The 20,601-nt window shown below is 40.3% G+C and overlaps 1 protein-coding gene across 1 annotated transcript; it reads left to right on the forward strand.

Annotated features, from left to right (window-relative positions):
- Positions 1 to 2,228: 2,228 nt before the first annotated feature.
- LOC139478255 (neuronal acetylcholine receptor subunit beta-4-like) lies at positions 2,229 to 19,052 on the forward strand. Its single transcript, XM_071260671.1, has 8 exons — positions 2,229 to 2,295; positions 10,248 to 10,411; positions 10,509 to 10,553; positions 11,416 to 11,525; positions 12,654 to 13,117; positions 14,018 to 14,104; positions 15,282 to 15,400; positions 18,654 to 19,052. The coding sequence occupies exons 1-8, from the start codon at positions 2,229 to 2,231 to the stop codon at positions 18,975 to 18,977; spliced, it is 1,380 nt and encodes a 459-aa protein (XP_071116772.1). The 3' UTR covers positions 18,978 to 19,052.
- Positions 19,053 to 20,601: the final 1,549 nt, after the last annotated feature.

The following is a 20,601-nucleotide window of genomic DNA, read 5'->3' on the forward strand; positions in this document are numbered from 1 at the left end:
CACAATCCATGCAAGAATCAACTCAATTACCTGCTAATGGCTTTATAACCATCCTCACAGTTACCTCTATAAGCACATTAAAGGACACGACGTGAATATGTTGCACTTTACTCTCAGATGGTAACTGTTAGATATTGCAGGAATATTCCTTTACCATCAACAACGACAAGTGCTATGGCATATGTCAAGATATATATTCCTGTTGGCTGTCAATTGCAAGTTCTAGACATATGGGTTTTTTTCATTCTGAAATCAATTTTCAAGGAGTCAAGATCGACCTCAATGCTGACATTAAAGAAAGCAAGATATATCTCATTGTTGACATTCATGTGATGAAGATATAACTCATTGTTGACATTCATGTGATGAAGATATAACTCATTGTTGACATTCATGTGATGAAGATATAACTCATTGTTGACATTCATGTGATGAAGATATAACTCATTGTTGACATTCATGTGATGAAGATATAACTCATTGTTGACATTCATGTGATGAAGATATAACTCATTGTTGACATTCATGTGATGAAGATATAACTCATTGTTGACATTCATGTCATGAAGATATAACTCATTGTTGACATTCAAGAATTCCAGATGCACCTCATTGTTGACATTAATTAAATCCAGATATACCTCATTGTTGACATTCATGAAATCAAGATATACCACTTGCTGATATTCATGAGATGGAGATATACCTCTTTGCTGACATTCATGAACTCAAGATATACCTCATTGTTGACATTCATGAAATCAAGATATATCTCATTGTTGACAATCATGAAATTGAGATATATATCTCATTGTTGACATTCATGAAATCAAGATAGACCTCATTGTTGACATTCATGAAATGAAGATATATCATATTGTTGACATTCATGAAATCAGATATACCTGATTGTTGACATTCATGAAGTCCAGATATACCACTTGCTGATATTCATGAGATGGAGATATACCTCTTTGCTGACATTCATGAACTCAAGATATACCTCATTGTTGACATTCATGAAATCAAGATATATCTCATTGTTGACAATCATGAAATTGAGATATATATCTCATTGTTGACATTCATGAAATCAAGATATACCTCATTGTTGACATTCATGAAATCAAGATAAGACTCAATGTTGATATTCATGAGATGGAGATATACCTCATTGTTGACATTCATGAGATGGATATACACCTCATTGTTGACATTCTAGGGATGGAGATATACCTTATTGCTGACATTAATAAAATCAAGATATACCACAATCCACGGCCTCTATCAACGCATATGTCATACTGCAGGTATCAGGGTCCTCACTGTACACCAACGCACGTTGCACTTGTAACAATTCTCTGCATATATCAACGCGTATTACAGGTATCACAGTTCGAACTATGCGAGTGAGGGAGTGAGTGAGTGAGAGATGGGTTTAACACCGCTTTGAAAACCATTCCAGTTATATCACGGCGTGTCAGCTTACTGTGGGAGGAAAGCCCCAAGTAATGGGGGTCTCAGACGTTTACCACTTTGGTGAAAACCAAGAACATGGTGCTGACAAATCTAGAAACAAGTGGGTCGAACCGGGATTCGAACCCCCTATCACAGATTTCTGGCGCGCCTAAGGGACGCAGCTCAGACGACTGGGCTTCCCGCCCGTGCCTCGCGGAACTATATGAATAAAAATATTATTGTTATCATAGTCCTGCTCCCTATACCAATGCATATTGCAGGTGTCAAATGCATAGTGCAGGTATCAAATGCATATTGCAGGTATCAAATGCATATTGCAGGTATCAAATGCATATTGCAGGTATCACATGCATATTGCAGGTTTCAAATGCATATTGCAGGTGTCAAATGCATATTGCAGGTATCAAATGCATTTTGCAGGTATCAAATACATATTGCAGGTATCAAATGCATTTTGCAGGTATCACAGTCCACACTGTGTACCAACACTTGTTGCAGGTTTCACACACATCAAGAGGTGTTATTGATATATGCGTAATGGTTATCATTAAATTCCTACTCTGAGACTAAGGCAGTTGGTTAACGTCTGCCATCACTGTCTCCCCGAACGCAGGTCACATGCCAACATGTCCACTGTTTGTTGACGAGACGCTTCAAACATTGCAGCGAGAAGGGATGTTTGCTTCCAGTTCAAACATCCGTCTTATTACAGAACCGTTTTCTGATCACATGACAACGTCCCGTTCAACATGGATATACACAAGGGCGGACTGCTCAAAGTTTTGTGTCTTCTGTGCACCATCTTATCGTCTGGAGGTAAGAAGGGCCCATCGTTCTATATGCACAATGTCTGCATTTTACCTTTCTACATATGTACATTAACGCAATCCTTATCTGACGGAAGTAGCACTTAAACGTTGTGTAAAAGAAGTTTGACATCAATGTTATCTTATCAACTGCACTGCTGCATTACCAAACTTAATCACACAGTGAGACGAGGTTTAGTGATAGTTAACATCGTATTTAATAGTATTTTAATCGTATAGCGACGTGTATGTACGTGTCCGATTTATGCCGATTTTATAGTGCCAGCCCACTGAGATACCATGCCGCAGTTTGATATGGATAACCACTCAGACATAGTATAGTGACTTCGGACTGGCCAATTCTTCAAGTTGTTTATCCCCTTCATGTCGAGTACCAGACACGGTAACAAGTACCATTGTTAGATTCATTTTGTACTGTACGACGCAGCCAGGGCTGTTAACCACAGACTCGTAGTATATGTTGAATTACCAGCCTTTATTAAATGGACAAATACAATATTGTTGTATTATGAACCTTTACCACGTAGATAGACGCTTAATAGTTGTTTTACCAACCTTCATCGCATGGACAATAACATTATAGTTGTATTACCAACCTTTACCACATTGTTAGTTTGTTTGTTTGTTGTTTAACGCCGCACTCAGCAATATTTCATCTATATGACGACGATCTGTGTAAAGAATCGAGTCTGGATCAGACAGTCCAGTGATTGACATCATGAGCATCAATCCACGTAATTTGGATACGATGACATGCATCAACCAAGTCAGCGAGCCTGACCACCCGATCCCGTTAGTCGCCTCTTACGACAAGCATAGTCGCCTTTTACGGCAAGCATGAGTTACTGAGGACCTTTTCTACCCCGGATCTTCACGGGTCTTAACGATATTGACAAATACAATATTGTTGTATTATCAAACCTTTATCACATGGACAGACTATATAGTTATTTTACCTACCTTTTTCATATGGACAAATACCTTATAGTTGTATTACCAACCTTTACAAAAGGGACAAATACTTTATTGTTGTGTTGCCAAAATGTTTCACATGGACAGACACTTTATAGTTGTATTACCAACCTTTATCACATGGACAGACACGTTATAGTTGTTTTACCAGCCTCTCTTACATGGGCAAATACTTTATTGTTGTATTACCGACCTTTTTCACACGGACAAACACTTTAGTTGTATTACCAACCTTTAAAAAAGCAGCAAATTCTTTATTTTTGTATTACCAACCTATATCACATGGACAAACACTTTATAGTTGCAGTACCAACCTTTACAAAAGGGACAAATTCTTTATTGTTGTATTACCAGCCTGTATCACATGGACAAACACTTTATAGTTGCAGTACCAACCTTTACAAAAGGGACAAATTCTTTATTGTTGTATTACCATCCTTTATCACATGGACACACACTTTATAGTTGCAGTACCAACCTTTACAAAAGGGACAAATTCTTTATTGTTGTATTACCATCCTTTATCACATGGACACACACTTTATAGTTGCAGTACCAACCTTTGTCATATGGACAAATACTTAATTGTTTGTATTACCAACCTTTATCATATGGACAAATATTTTAGAGTTTTTCTATCAGCTTCTTTTACGTCAACACATGCTTTGTTGTTGTATTAGCGAGCTTTTTCACATGGACAGATACTCTATTTTTGTATCACCACGTGCACAGCTGTAGTTGAATTACCACATTTAACCAAGAACGCAAGTGGTCAATGGCGCTTCTGTTAGCTGTGAAGGGTTGCATCTCTTAGTCGTGCGTGGATAGTGATTTCAAGTTAGATACCTTCATAATGAGCGGGGAATGAGATAAACATTTTATTTGACAGGATCAAATATTTACATATCAATATTTGTCAAATACACCCTCTTGTCATTGGTTCATTTAAAACTATATTACAGGAACATAAAAGTTTGTTTTTGACAATAGACTTGATAAGGTCAAATTAAGCTGTGATAATCTAATCTTGATAGACTGTGGAATTCCAAATATACAGAGCAGGTTCTCCTGTAATGTAAACGTCTTCTAGCTTGTTTTCCTTGTCTGCGATTTGCAAAGGCGCATTCTAAATTTCCTTTGGTATTTTTCATCGGCCGTGTATTTGTCAAGCACTTTTTCGTGCACTGGTGCATTTGTTCAATTCCTGTGCAACATCAAAGTACTGTCACTTTGTTTACAAGAGTGTCCCTATTCTTCAATAGTACACAGAAAAATTCCAAAATTCAAATTCCATACACAAATATGGTGGAAAGATACTTATAATAACGGTTAATGAAAATAACATTTGCTGAAGCCTTTGAAGTATGTCATAGGGTGACAAAACACTATCTAGCAGACTGTACACAAAAAGAGAATGATGACACCACCTCATCTGTTTCATATTTGGACATGTACATACAGTTTCGGATTGACATCGCTCAATGCAATTGTGATTCATCAACACATTTTTCTTATATAGTGGAAATTGTACAATCGTAGATATTTCTGCTGATTATGGAAATTGTCTGTCAATTTATTTATGTCTATCTCAACTGTATATATAAATATAAATATATGTGTGTATGTAATAGCACATATATACATGTAAAACATACCATTATTATTCGTTCTTGTCTTCTTTCACGTTTTGCTAAAAAAGCATTACACGGCCATAATGTTTCTGGAGATTATATTTCTATCTTTGCTAGGTCAACTACAAAAGAAATGTTAGGACAGAGACATAAAAACTGTCTCCCACTGTGTCGCAATACGAATAAGTTTCTTAATCGTTTTTCTTTACTCATCAGCAGCAGAATCTCTGTACTTGCACAAAGCAAAATGAACACATCGTTTTTTTCGTTTCAACAAAATCAGTAAATGCTCTATCGTGTCTCTGGTTTAAACGGTTGCCTGGTTTGTGTTCAGGACGCCGTCGCATGGCAGGGGTACAGCTGTGTGGCGCCAGGCATTATGCAAGCCCTTTTATGCAAATTGTGTGAATGGCGCGCGCTACTGGTAGGACAAAAAGCTGCGTAAAACCACTCACTCACTCACCCACCCACCCACCCACCCACTCACTCACGCACTCACTCACTCACCCATCCACCCACTCACTCACTCACTCACTCACCCACCCACCCTCTCACTCACTCACTCACTCACTGGTAGGACTTGCGTGCCCTTTTCGCGAACACCTGGTGTCATCGCTTATTTTAAGTGGTTCATTCATAGATTTCACAGCTGTAATACAGTTTACGCCAAATGGAATCTGTTTCGGTGGATTATCAATACCGGTTTTTCTCTTGCACTCTTTTATACTAATTTCGAAAATCAAATTTTGCTGGCATATTGAAACAAAATATATGTATATCACTGTGTGATATTTTGATGCGAATAACGAAACTAAATTCAGTTTAAATGAAATAGAAATGACATTAGGAATGATAAAATGATAATATAAGCATGAAACTCTGCATTCATAATCCTATTGGTTTATATATTGCGAAAAACACATAGGCCTTGTGCTGTTGATACTCTCAGTAATTGTAGATGCCTCCTTCAATGGACGATATGGTTTGCTTATTTAGTTTGGTTTCGCTCTGTGTAGCATAGAACAGCTGTATGAACATAGTCTTTGGAGGAATGATAATTTTGGTCGCGATTTGATTCCATGTTAGCCGCCAACTTTACGCTTTATGGATTCGGCATTTTATTATGATCAGTTAGTATATTCGTTCTACACTAGGCATCAATATATTGAGGACATATAGCTTTCACATCTAAAAGTTTACACTGTCAGCTTAAAAGCAGTATATGAAACTAAACATCATGCAGTACATTCCGTTTGATATAACCACCCCAACTATTGCAATAAAATGTTCAGCCTTTGACGAGTTAGCATTTTACGTTTACCATTTCATTTTAATCTGTTAACCGTTTTCGGCGTAATAAGCGCCCTGGGCGCTCTCAAAATTAGAACTAGTGAGCTCTTATTAGAATATTATTTTGGTGAAAAGAAAAACAGAGTTGAAAGATAAATTTCGTGGTTTATGCCAACTGCCTGAGTGTTTATGTACGACAGATAAATTTTTCCAGAATGTAATTGCCCATAATTAAAGGTTCATATAACACACGAATGCGTATTGTACGCGAAAAAAATAGGTCTTGTGTACATTGATCAATCGGAAGGGGTGCCAATTGAGATTGTTCACTAGCCAATATATTAGCAAATATCGCCGTGGGCGCTTATTAGAGCTGGGCGCTTATTACGTCGAATACGGTAATTTACGAAGCTCACGCTAACACTATTCATTTCAGACGTTTCTGGCAGGATAGTGCAAAATAGAGCTCTGATTAGAATCATAGAGGATACAAGGTTATTCGGACCCAAACAATATTTATGCATACGCTCTCACATATGGGCATTGTTAAGAATGCATGACACGTTATATATGCATATAATGAATTGGATATGACCTTTCATAAATTAGTCCCTTGTTTCACGTGACCTGGCAATATTTGAGTCCCTGAAACAGTTAGTCTGTCGGTGACCCCACGAGAGTCCTAAAGACATGTTCATAGAATTCTGATGCTGAAATATAGATGACCCTGGCGATAGCCAATTTTAAATACCATCCATCTCAATCCATGTTTGCTCGTAAAATTTGTAATTGATATTTCGTATTCGTGTTTTTATTTTAAAAGAAAGTCAGTGGTTTATTTCTTGTCATCTTCTCGTCACGATGTAAAGGCAAGGACTAAGCAAATCAAACTATTTTTTATGATGCTCTCTGAGAACTTGCCACAGAACGTGAGGGGTTATTTCAAACATTCCTAACCACTACGTTGATTTTGTGATTTAGTATGCAAACAATGTGGGTAAGATGACTCTGTCAGAGACTGGTACTTTTGTTACTGGAAGCGTTTCTGAACGTGTGCTACATTTTCTTTCACATATTGATGTTTAATGTTTTGACATGCCCCCTGTAACCATTTGACCTGAATTTGTTCGTTTTCTGTGATACAGGGAATGGTTAGTTTTACTTGTTTTAGAATATTCAAATGTGAAAATACTCCTTTCAGGTGAACTGTGTGTTTAGTGGATCAATATGTGTTTTCTGATGAAAGTTGGATATTATACAACCACAGTTGTTTTTTAACAACTGAGAGCATATTTTTAATCACCCATTTGGCTATGTTAATACGCATATACTTTCACCTGAGTTAAGTAGATGGATACCTAAATGCAATGGCTCATGATAACATTTCGGTTGATCAGTGCTTGTATTATTGATACTGATCCTAAAATTCAACAAAACCATCATCTAGCCACACATGGATTCTTATAAATGTATATCGTCAATGCTAGAAAATAACCAGTCTCGATTCAAAACAGACTCCAATGGGCGTAAAAGCCAAATATCGGTGAGCATTATATGCATGGATCACTGTAAAACTAGGAAATAAGTAATTTTTATGAATTATTATCAAGTAGCGATGATACCAGGTTTTCGTCAAAAAGGCGAACGTATCCTGCCCAACCGGTGGCGTTCGCCACAAATACACGCAAAGGCCCATCAATTGTTCACCTGACAAAAAACACGGGAACATGTGGTACAAGTCAAAATGGGGAATTCCATCGGACATAATTTTGTCACTGATCCGTCAAATTTGGAAATATCCTCCACATGTCTGCCATAAAACTTTTTGAAATCTTTACTGAAGCCTTGAATGTTGTCACAATGATCAAACAACTTTTAGCAAGAGTCGGATGACGCTCTGTTGAATTTTCGCAAAAAGGGCATGATGGGATGTATCTCAAAAGTTGTAAAATGTCGACTCCAAAGGATGCAGCTGCTTGAATATTGCTCAGGAAAGGGAAAGTTGACTATTGGAAAGTTGAAGTCATCCCTCTTGTCATACACAAGCTCATTTGACAGTTTACTGATACAAGACGAAAACAGACTTGGACGTAGGATACATCATTGTCTTGTACAAACATGAAAACATTATAGTTATACTGACCAAATACAGGAATGTATCTGCCGCAGCATACTATAAGTCTAAAGACTTTGAACCAAAGAACTATTTCCACTATCATAGGAAATCTCTGCTATTAAATGCAGAATCCTTGTACGACTTCAAACACGTCAGAGGCATGTGTTCATGGATTACTCTAAATTAGTGATGCTACCAGGTGTTCTTAAAATGGGGAGTCTATCCTGCCCCATCGGTGGAAACATCCCAAACACATGCAAAGGCAATACAAGAGTTCCCTCTGACACAAAACACGGGAACATATGGTACAAGTCAAAATAATGAACTGTATCGGACATAATGCTTGGCACTGATTCGTCAAATTAGGAATGTCCTACACATGTTTCCCATAAAACCTTTTGAAATCCTAACTACGGCATTTTACTGTCGTAACCATCATGAAACACCTTTTGAGCAAGAATCGTATGACTCGCTTTGCAATCTTCGTCGATAGAACATGCTCGATTGAACCTCAATCGTCGTGAAATGTAAAACCAAAGACTGGACCTGCTGGAATACTGCGACACGTAACCGGAAATTTAACCATTAGAAAGTTGAATTCACCCCCCTTGCTATAGGTTTGTGGATACTCTATTGCCTCTTCGTATCTCTACGCATAAATCTAAATATAAAACAGATGAGGCGGTTTTCTCTTCCCTTTTATGTCTGGTTCAGGTGCTTCAATCTGTGGAAGGGAATTGGCTATTTGATCGATATTGAAAAATGGAGCTAAAATTAAACAAATTGCCTTGGTTTGATTTTGTCAATCCTAGCCGAAATTCTGATTCAATGTATAACGAAAGAGATCATCAAGAAGGGGGGATGGTGAGATCACTAATATTTTGTCTACCTGGGACAGCGTAACAGAGGTTGAGAGATCTGAATTTTAAAATACTAATAATAATACCGTATCTAGCAGCCGTAGTGACAACAAGTCTCAGAGTTCATGTTCAACTGATTTGTTTAACTTATACAAGATGGATTAACTGATGAAATGAATACTTAAAAAATTCCCTCTCTTCAATTCCTTTTGTATATTACTATGTATATATACACTAGAATCATACTGATACTCACCTTTTGTTTGCAGCCGTATTACAGGGACATTCGTAGGTGTGAAATACGTGTGGGTCGAATGACTATATTGATCAAAGCATGACATAGGTGTAGTTTTGAAGAAAATTTATATGACTGCTATGCCCGGGTTCCATAGTGTGCCAAAGCACAACAGTAGAATTCCAAGTGACAAATATATTTGAGTTGTGTATCTGTTAGCAATATATATGAACTGAGATTCATCAAAGTCGAATATCAAACTAATTTAGATAATGATTACTTTTCGAAATAAATTGGAACAATATATTTGGGTTGTGTATCTGTTAGCAATATATATGAAGTGAGATGCATCTCAAGTCGAATCGTAAACTAATTAGGATTATGATTAGTTTTCGGAATAAATTGGAATAATATATTTGCAGCAGTAATCAGTTGTGGCAAACAGTTGTATCGATAACACACGATGTTGATGTAATGTTGGGTGAGTGAGTTGGGTTTAACGCCAATCTTAACATAATTCCAGTTATATCACGACATGTCAGCTTAATGTGGGAGGAAAGCCCGAAGTGATACAGGTCTCAGACGTTTACCAATTCGGTGAAACCCACGAGCAAGGGCATGGTTCTGACAAACCTAGAAACATAATTGGGGCGAACCGGGATTTGAACCCACAATCATAGGTTTCTTGCGTGCCCAAGACACGCAACTCTGCAGAGCGAATCGCGGCTCCTTAGACGACTGGGCCACCCAGGCCCCCTGGGTAGTGTTGTATTGCTACATGTAATGGTTGCATCACGGTGTGATATGCGTGTTATTCAGCTATATGTTGTTCGTCAGGTCACCCCAGCGAGGAGGAGGTCCATGAGGAGTTAGACCACGAGTCCCACCTGTTCTCCCATCTCCTTGACGACCACCACTACATCCGCCACCTACGACCCGCCGGCATCAATGAGACTCTCACCATCAGACTGGCCGTCGTGGTCACCGCCATCACAGATCTGGTCAGTGATTGGTTCATTGTTTTTGGGGAACTTGCTAACCTAATCTGAAGTTTGAGTTCACTTTTTACTGATTATTACATACTTTGTCTTCTTTCAGGATGAAAGTTCACAAGAGCTGTCCGCATCATTATTATTAAAGACGGTAAGTCATGACGGCTAATATACAAATGAATATCAGACCCTTCCAAATCTCGGCCAAACTGTATGGGAATCCATATTGGGGTTCAATCCACGTGATTATGACGTCACAGAGCTCGGTATAGGTTCGATTCTGTCACTCATGTAAATGGTTTAGAGTGCTTGTGTTTTCTCAACAAGGGTATGCCGTGTATCATTAAAGAATATGATTGTTTTGCATCGGCCATACATTTGTATGAACTCCTTGATATAAAATGTTGAGGTACACGGTAACAGTGACATTGATATTGCCCTCTGTATTTTGTAGGACTTTGTATAAAAAAATTCCTAATTGCTCAATGACGTAGATCAATAATGTCTTCTTGTGCCGCGATGTAGCACCGTCAAGCCAATGGCACTGACAGCAATGCGATGCTGGCAAGAGTCTTCATAAACAGTTACAGCAAGCAGTATACTAGTTGTTCTCAGTGTGATTTGTTTGTTTGTTTGTTTGTTGTTTAACGCCGCACTCAGTATTATTCCAGCTATATGTAGGCGGTCTGTAAATAATCGAGTCTGGGCCAGACAGTCCAGTTATTGATATCATGAACATCCATCCACACAAATGGGAAACGATAACATGTATCAACCAAGCCTGACCAAAGACAAGCACGGGTTGCTGAAGATTGTAACCCGGATCTTCTATACAGTATGAACTGAAAGTAGTATCTTCACTGAGGTTCACTGAGGTTCACTGAGGTTCATACCTCGGGGTGCCAGTAGAGGTCTTAGATGAAAGCTACAAAGTGTCGCCAATCGCGGTACAATTACGTACTTCGTCTCTCTGCGTCTATTTACATGAAATTCAAGTTTCACAACTGTTTTAGTTTTGGCGAGACTACCGTCTGAGCTGGAACACCAGTCACTATGGTAGTGTGTCCGCGTTGTCAGTGCCTGCCTCGCAGATCTGGAAGCCCGACTTCAGCATGTTACACACGTAAGTCTTTACAACACCTCGTAGTTCCATGCAATGGATGCCCAGATAAAACATTCAGGGTAATATGTCTCGATTAGCTCACAATAACCTCTTAAAGTCTGAGCCCCGTTCCACGTAGTTAACGTTACCATTGTCATAATTTTACATCTTCCCTACTCCCTAGGCAAGGGAATTATCTGTCTATAAAAGTCCAGTTTCCACCCTTGCCGAATTAGGCTGGAAATATGGAGGTATCTTTTGGCTGGTCAAACACCATGAGTTCATGCACACAGTCCAATGAAAATCGTGCAACGAAATGGACATCCGGTTCATAAATTGCCGTGCAGATTTCTGTCGATTGTAGGATTTGCAAAGCATGTGTACCGCCAACTCGGCGTCAACTGATATTTTCCAAATCATTTCATGTTTTTAATCAAGGTACTGACGTGGTTTGATGCACTTTGCAAAGTAAGACCGATATATCAAAATATAAAACTTTATTATCGATTAGATCGTCTTGACAGGACGCCGTTATTACGTTTGAAGCTAATGCAAGTGATATGAGTGGTGGAATCTGATTGGTCAATAGGAGTGACACAGAAGGGACATAACTCGCAATAGCCACTGGTTGCGCTACGATCGAGCCCAGAAATTCCAGCCTAGTTCGACAAGGGTGGAAACCGGACTTTTCACTCAGTTAACTCTCTTGCCTCGGGAAGATGTAATTTAAAAGTTTCTCTTAAAGTGTGGGTGTTCATGGTTTGCATGAATACTGTCTCTATGGATACTCATCACATTCGTTTTGATGCTAATACTATCTATCCAGACTAGCTATACTATCTATCTACCCAGACACACATCCATCGTAGTGGTGTTGCTGTTTACAATGATATAAAAGCACATCCTCTCTAAAATGAGGGGCGGTGGAGTAGTCTAGTGGTTAAAGCGTTCGCTCGTCACGCTGAAGACCTGGGTTCGATTCCCACATGGGCACAATGTGTGAAGCCCATTCCTGGTGTCCCACGCCGTGATATTGCTGGAATATTGCTAAAAGCGGCGTTAAACCATATTCACTCACTCCCTCTTAAAATGGTTTGAGATGCTGACTGTAAACATGGTACTCTGATGCCCCCAGTCTTTTTGTTGCAGGATGTATGGCTCCTTTGAACACTTGTCCCACGACCTAGCGTCTATAGCATCCACTGGCGATGTAGCTCTATACTCCCACTACCGAGTCAGAAGCAGGTGCCCCATCAACATCGGCAAGTTCCCCTACGACTCCCACGTGTGCCACATAACGTTGCTGGACACCTCCTACTCATCCCAACTCATCAGACTCCATTTCCTGCACCCCGGACATGACGTCACTGATGACCAGGCTCACCTAGAGGCCAACGTCGGCAGTCAATGGACGGCGAAAGCGAGCACCGTCAAGAGAACCATTGGTCAGATGTTTGATCCAGAACTCGTGGACTACATCAGCGTGAGCGTTCGCCTAGCGCGGAAATCCCAGTTTTACCACTGCGTGGTTGTCGGGCCTGCCGTGCTGATTGCTCTTCTGGTTCCAGTCATCTTCCTGCTTCACGTCGACTCCACAGGGAAGACAACTCTAGGTACTTCTACTTTACATATTAATATAAACAGGTCATTTATACTGGGGGGCACGGGTGGCCCAGTCATCTAAGGCGCCGCGATTCGCTGTGCAGAGTTGCGTCCCTTGGGCACGCCAGAAACCTATGATCGTGGGTTCGAATCCCGGTTCGCCCCGATTATGTTTCTAGGTTTGTCAGCACCATACCCGTGCTCGTGGGTTTCACCAAACTGGTAAACGTCTGAGACCTGCATCACTTCGGACTTTCCTCCCAAATTAAGCTGACACGCCGTGATATAACTGGAATATTGTTAAAAAGCGGCGTGAAACCAAACTCACTCACTCACTCACTCACTCATTTATACTGCGTTATACGACCTCACAACACAGGGGCATGTTCAAATGCACACAGATGGCAGAACAGGTGAGGTGAAATGGGGTTTAACGTCGCATCCAAGATTATTGCATTTATATAGCGACGTGTGTGTGGCTCTTGTACTAGTCCGAAGTGATGCCGATTTATAGTGCTAGCCCACTGAGATACCAGCCGCAGTTTAACATGAATACCCCACTCAGACACAGGATACTGACTCCGAGACGACAAGTCCTTATTTCAGCCTCTGGATGCCGAGCGCCAGACAGAGTATGAAAAAGTACCATCTTTAACGTCTTTTGGTATGAAACGGCCGCGGATGGAACCCAGGACCGTCTCCGTGCGGACGCTCTACCACTAGACCACGGAGGCGGTTGACGTACTGGTGATAGCGGTTTGCTCCGAAAGCCCTTAAAACCAGCACTGCAGAGTCAATGAGAATAGTGCTCGAAGAGATGTGTTTTAAGATCAGATTTAACATATTTAATCTATTCAGTTTAATTTCAGTTTTGTTCACCAAAAACTAGTTTGTCCATATTTGTGTTACAGGTGCATGTGTCCTCATCTGCTTGACCGTGTTGCTGAAACATTTCTGTGACGTCCTCGGTCCCAACAGGTCCGAAACTCCAAACATAGGTATTTATCTCATCTCCATCCTCTACACATTAAACTAGTTAGACGTTTCTTAAATACATCTCTGAAGGCATTTCTGAGATACATCTTTGTTTAATGCCTTCATGAATAGAACTTATACTGGAGAAGTATTAACATAAGCATTTTGGCTTGTTTACCGATCCAGATTCATTGAATAAATATATGTTTAAATCAGGTGAGGTGAAATGGGGTTTAACGTCGCGTCCAAGAGTATTGCACTTATATGGCAAGTGCATGTACGTGTATGAGTGTGTGTGACTGCTTGTTTTAGTCCGGAATGATGCCGATTTATAGTGCTTGCTCACTGAGATACCATGCCGCAGTTTAACATGAATACCCAACTCAGACACAGAATACTGACTCCGAGCCGACCAGTCCTTGTTTTTAGCCCCTTAATGCCAAGCGCCAGACAGGGTAACAAAAAGTACCATCTTTTAACGTCTTTTGGTATGACGCGGCCGGGGTTCGAACCCCGGACCTTCCGCTCTCCGGGCGGACGCTCTACCACTAGACTACGGAGGCGGTCATATGTTTAAATCTGATACATCTTGGGGATATTATCTAGCTTTGAACAGCCAGCGCCAGCATACTTCCGATGAAGCTGGGGGTTTGACACTCCACTGACGTCATGGTCAGGATGTGGTGAATGTGTTGTCCTGTGATCAAACAGTTAGATCGGTCAAGAGGCTTGTCGTCTTTACATGGTGCTGGAATGGAGGTGGGGAGATATAGCTACAGGGATAGCTCACACAAGATATAATGAAGAAAATTTCACCGCTGATGTATAAACATACACAGACATGCGACCTTGTAGGATTGTCACCTTCCGTTGCATACGCCATGATCTGATATGCAGGGTTTAAAGAGGTTTGTATATAAATCCTCGGAGGTTAATGTCTCCGGAACTGCATGACAATCACAACGATATGTGAACATTTGTGAAACTTACGCATGTTTTAAACTCCGATGTGCTTTGGAATCATTAGATAATTAAATTGCAACATTTTTCATATTCCAATGTTGAAAGAAAGACGTTGTTTTTTTTACAAAAGGCAATAATTGAAACCATGTATTAACACATTTACGGCTTGCACACACGTCAATGTGTAAATATGCAGAGTATCCATCCACATCACTTACAGTCCAATGTATTTGACAGCGGTGTTCTACGTCGTAACAATGGCGCTGTCCAGCGTGAGCATCATCATGGCGTCGCTGGTGACGTCCACGTCACGGAGAGGCAGCACAGGGAAATCTGTCCCCACTTGCCTGAGTGCGGTAAGTTGCCAATTTAGGATAACTACTAACATATATATATTTTTTACTTGTATTTATATAGTCAGAAGAAACTGTCCAAACGTTGGCACCTAAATACTGCCGTAAAATAATTATAAGAACACTTCCTGGTTTCAGGGTCTGAGGAAAGGGTGGAAACATATTATTTGAGTTATTTGAAGAATGTTATTGTTTGCATTTGTTTAAATAACCCTCGAAGATATTTAATCACTGTCTGCGAAATGCTAAGTATAAATCAATGGCATCAAGTCTTTGAGAAAATAGGGCCAAGTCGGCTAAGGCCCCGCGATTCGCTGTGCAGAATTGTGTCCCGTGAGCAAGCCAGAAACCTATGATTGTGGGGTCGAATCCCGGTTCGCCCCGATTATGTTTCTAGGTTTGTCAGCACCATATCCGTGCTCGTGTGTTTCATCGAAGTGGTAAACGTCTGTGTCCTGCATCACTTCGGGCTTTCCTCCCACATTAATCTGACACGCCGCGACTGGAATACTGTTAAAAGCGGCGTTAAACCCAACTCACTCACTCACTTTGACAAAATGTGTGGTCAAAACGTTGGCAAGATGTTATTCGATGCTTATCCAAGGCACTCTCTATGCGCGTCTTGTAAACTTGTGATACTTAAGAGACGGGGCCCAGTTTAGTTAGAGCCATTTTGGTTTTCTTTTACTATACTGCGGGGAGAACCCAATTTCAAAGCCTAGATACAAATAATGCTTTGAAAGACTGTACCCTTTCTTGCTAAATATTATATTCTTGTGTCAGTAAACGAAAAGGGAGACAACTCGTATATCATTATAATGTGTATGGTGTCTAGCACGGCGATATTAATACCGAAGTCATCACCATTCAAGGCATACTTACGGCTATGTAGATAATTTGTTTTCATACTTTTATCTAATCATACTTATTTGATCTTATCATCTACGTGTTGATGTACGATGTAACATCATGCCTCCTTGTTCTGTGTCTATCAAACAGGGTTCCCTCGGTACAGATCACTGCAAATGCAATGTTTGAATGCAGTGCATGCTACATCAACGTAATCTAGTAATGCATGAATGCAACAACCACAGGTTCAGTGAGTTCTTTAATGTTACAAAAGCCACGAGGTTTTGTAGCTCACCTAAACGTCTTGTATGATTGTGCTTCCGGGGTAGAATAGGTCTTCAGCAACCCATGCTTGCCGTAAAAGGCGACTATGCTTGTCGTAAAAGGCGACTAACGGGATCGGGTGGTCAGGCTCGCTGACTTGCTTAATGCATGTCATCGATCCCAATTGCGTGGATCGATGCTCATGATATCAATCACGGGATTGTCTGGTCCAGACTCGATTATTTACAGACCGCCGTCATATAGCAGGAATATTGTGCGGCGTTAAACAAGAAACAAACAAACAACTGGACAAAATAAACATGCCCAGAATGACGTCACCACGAACGTCATTCTGATACTGATATGACGTCACCACGAACGAGGCACAACTCAAACAATTATATGTACCATGGTTGTTCACAATATCAGTTCCGGTCAAGCAAAGATTCAGACACCTTTAGAAAATTTAGGAAAATGGCATGAAAACTATCGGAATATGATGTATTTGAGATGAATAGGTTTTCAAAATATCAGATACTGGTAATCAGCGTATTTTTTCACGTTTCATCGTGGATATTTAATAATGACGTATTTATTACGACGGGCTTTTTGACATTTCAGATTTCTTTAGCGAATATATCATTTTTTAACCTGAAATATGTTCATTTATATGGCGTGTATAAATAATAGAATACTTCAGTTAAGTGGGCTTAACATTGTGCTTTTTACGAGATGAGTCATTTCATGATGGACGATTAGCTTTAAAACGGAACCTGCACAATAAAACAGGGGAAGGGAAGGAAACGGCCATTTTTTTTTAGTGCAAGCAAACCACTGTTTTGAATGATGCTATTTTTTATTGTGTTAGATACATTAAAAAAAGGCTGTCATGATAGTTTGTGAGTAAGGAACAGGACCACAGATACATTCAACACATTTGTGACTTTTTTACCAAGATGAACTCAGTGAATAAGTCGAATAAGTGCATGCTAAGAGCGTAACACGCTTTGAACAATATTCAGTAATATCACAGAGTGTCAGCTTAATTATATATTTCCAAAACGCTTGCTTATTATTCAGTCCCTTGTGCACGAATGTGATGTTGATAGATCAAGGATAATAATCAGAGCAATTCAGCGGATCCTGACACGGCTCAAGGAAACATTATTACGCACAGGCTTACTAGACCTTAGCCAATATGTCCACCCATTCCTCTTTTGTGAATTGTTTGTTTGTTTGTGGCTCAATGCCGTACTCAGCAGTATTCCAGCTGTATGACAGTGGTCTGTGTAAAGTATCGTGTCTGGTCCAGATAATCCAGTGATTGACATCATGAGCAGTGGTCCCCGCAATTGGGAAACGATGACATGCATCAACCAAGTCAGCGAGCCTGACCACCCGATCCCGTTTGTCGCCTCTTACAACCAGCATAGCCGCCTCTTACGACAAGCATGTCGAATTGTACAGACTTGTATAGAACCTTTTACGGCAAGCATGGGTTGTTTTTGTGAATTGAGTGAGTGAGTGAGTTTGGTTTTACGCCGCTTTTAGCAATATTCCAGCAATATCAAGGCGGGGGACACCAGAAATGGGTTTCACACATTGTATTTTGTGAATTGACTTTACTTGAACAGTTATGTTTTTCACGTATCATCTATTAGATTTTTCGATTCGTCCTATTTGTTACGGAAAATAAATAGGCATCTACTATATAGAATATTTATATTAAGAATATTTATCTTAATTAATTACGAAATTGACAACTAACACTTTTCAATGAAATAAATTTGAATATTTGTTTATGAATTTTAGAGATATTTGAACTTGATGCCAAAATACATTTTTAAAACCGGTTTTCTGTCTCAGAAAGAATAATCATCTCTGCGAATATAGAAACGTAGTTCCGTTGTAAAACAGTGAAAACTTAAAAAAAGGGAGTTTACTTTGAGTATGGCGTATTGAAGAATAAATCCCCTGGTAGAAAGTGCTATCCTGGTCCTAATGAGCTTGCGAAGTTCCCTACGATCAATGTATTGATAATGTGGGACAAAACGTAGTGGAGAACGAGTATCCAAACATCCCCATACTGCTAATGATATCAAGTCCCATGCCGATTCTGATTAATTACGATGTGTGTGTTCAGATGCTGCTAGGTCGATACGGCCTCCGTCGATGGCTCTGTATGGACCCCTACAACAACGTGGACCACACTGCCAGCTTCGTGTCCATGAAGGCCTCGGCCGACTACCCCGACCACGACTCCGATGTCACACCCCTGAAGGACGGCGAGAGCGAACTGAAAGAGGTCTCGCGCAATTTGCGCATGCTCGTTGGAAGATACTCTGCGGATCAGGTTGTCAGACACAACGACTCGGAATGGCGGGAGGTCGCACTTGTCATCGACCGTCTACTCTTCCTGATATTCCTGGGGCTTTTTCTTCTAACAACTCTGTCCCTTCTTACTTGATGAGTAGAACTAACAAGATTCCTTCAGGGGTGTTCAGAGATTAAGCTGATAAACACACGTTCCCGAACGTATTCTGTCAGTAGGCTTATTTAGACACCGTGATCTGTGTTCTAGCCGCTTATGTGTGTGTGTGGTGTAATTTTTAGCTCTCACTATCCCCTGGAGCAAATGGATAAGTGCGTTGAATTATTCTTAATGTCACAAATGTTACATTTGTATTCACAATTTAGATATCCGAGCCAACCACGTTCTTTTTACGTGCGTTGAGGGTTTGTTTGGAGACAGGATTGAGGTCATAATTTCAATGTACAGGTTTGTTTAGAGAGAGCATAGCATGTTGTTTTGTCATTGTACAGCTGTGTTTTGAGAGATGCGGGAGAAGGGGTGTTGTATTTCCATTGGGCAAGTTTGTTTAGAGAGAGCATTGGGGATCGTACTTTCATTGGGCAGGTTTGTTTAGAGAGAGCATTGGAGATAGTACTTTCATTGGTCAGGTTTGTTTAGAGAGAGCATTGGGGCTCGTACTTTCATTGGGCAAGTTTGTTTAGAGAGAGCATTGGTTATCGTACTTTCATTGGGCAAGTTTGTTTAGAGAGAGCATTGGGGGTCGTACTTTCATTGGGCAAGTTTGTTTAGAGAGAGCATTGGGGATCGTACTTTCATTGGGCAGGTTTGTTTGGAGAGAGCATTGGGGGTCGTACTTTCATTGGTAAGGTGTGTTTAGAGAGAGCATTGGAGATCGTACTTTCATTGGGCAGGTTTGTTCAGAGAGAGCAGTGGGGGTCGTACTTTCATTGGGCAAGTTTGTTTAGAGAGAGCATTGGAGATCGTACTTTCATTGGGCAAGTTTGTTCAGAGAGAGCATTGGAGATCGTACTTTCATTGGTAAGGTTTGTTTAGAGAGAGCATTGGGGGTCGTACTTTCATTGGGCAAGTTTGTTTAGAGAGAGCATTGGAGATCATACTTTCATTGGTCAGGTTTGTTTAGAGAGAGCATTGGAGATGGTACTTTCATTGGGCAGGTTTGTTTAGAGAGAGCATTGGAGATCGTACTTTCATTGGGCAAGTTTGTTCAGAGAGAGCATTGGAGATCGTACTTTCATTGGGCATGTTTGTTTGGAGAGAGCATTGGGGGTCGTACTTTCATTGGGCAAGTTTGTTTGGAGAGAGCATTGGGGGTCGTACTTTCATTGGTCAGGTTTGTTTAGAGAGAGCATTGGGGGTCGTACTTTCATTGGGCAGGTTTGTTGAGAGAGAGCATTGGGGATCGAACTTTCATTGGTCAGGTTTGTTTAGAGAAAGCATTGGGGATCGTATTTTGGGCAATTTGGGGCAAACTTTTTCGGAGAAAACATTGGGGTTGTACTTTTATCAGAGAGAGCATGGAGGCTGTACTTTCACTGAACAGGTTTGTCTATAGAAAACATTGGGGTTGTACTTTTTTCGGCAGTTTATATTCTGGTGAGATACGGGAGGGGTTCATTAGGCTGGTTTGATTAGAGGAGGTTCGATGTGTGAAGAGAAATACATATAAGAAGTTGACGGGTGGAAGGTAGCAGACCTGTTTATGATGTACAATACGATAGAGAGTTACATATCAAATCAAGTGCCCAAAGAGCTATTA

Source organism: Haliotis cracherodii, unplaced genomic scaffold (genome assembly GCF_022045235.1).
Source record: "Haliotis cracherodii isolate W230 unplaced genomic scaffold, xgHalCrac1.p SCAF_4, whole genome shotgun sequence".
Taxonomy (NCBI): Eukaryota; Metazoa; Mollusca; class Gastropoda; order Lepetellida; family Haliotidae; genus Haliotis; species Haliotis cracherodii.

What these genes read in the sequence shown, in the direction of transcription:
- LOC139478255 (XM_071260671.1), top strand. Translation starts at nt 2,229, where the DNA reads ATGGATATACACAAGGGCGGACTGCTCAAAGTTTTGTGTCTTCTGTGC. An exon ending in CATCATTATTATTAAAGACG is followed by an intron (nt 10,554 to 11,415) that starts GTAAGTCATGAC and finishes CAACTGTTTTAG; the next exon opens with TTTTGGCGAGACTACCGTCT. An exon ending in GACTTCAGCATGTTACACAC is followed by an intron (nt 11,526 to 12,653) that starts GTAAGTCTTTAC and finishes TTTTTGTTGCAG; the next exon opens with GATGTATGGCTCCTTTGAAC.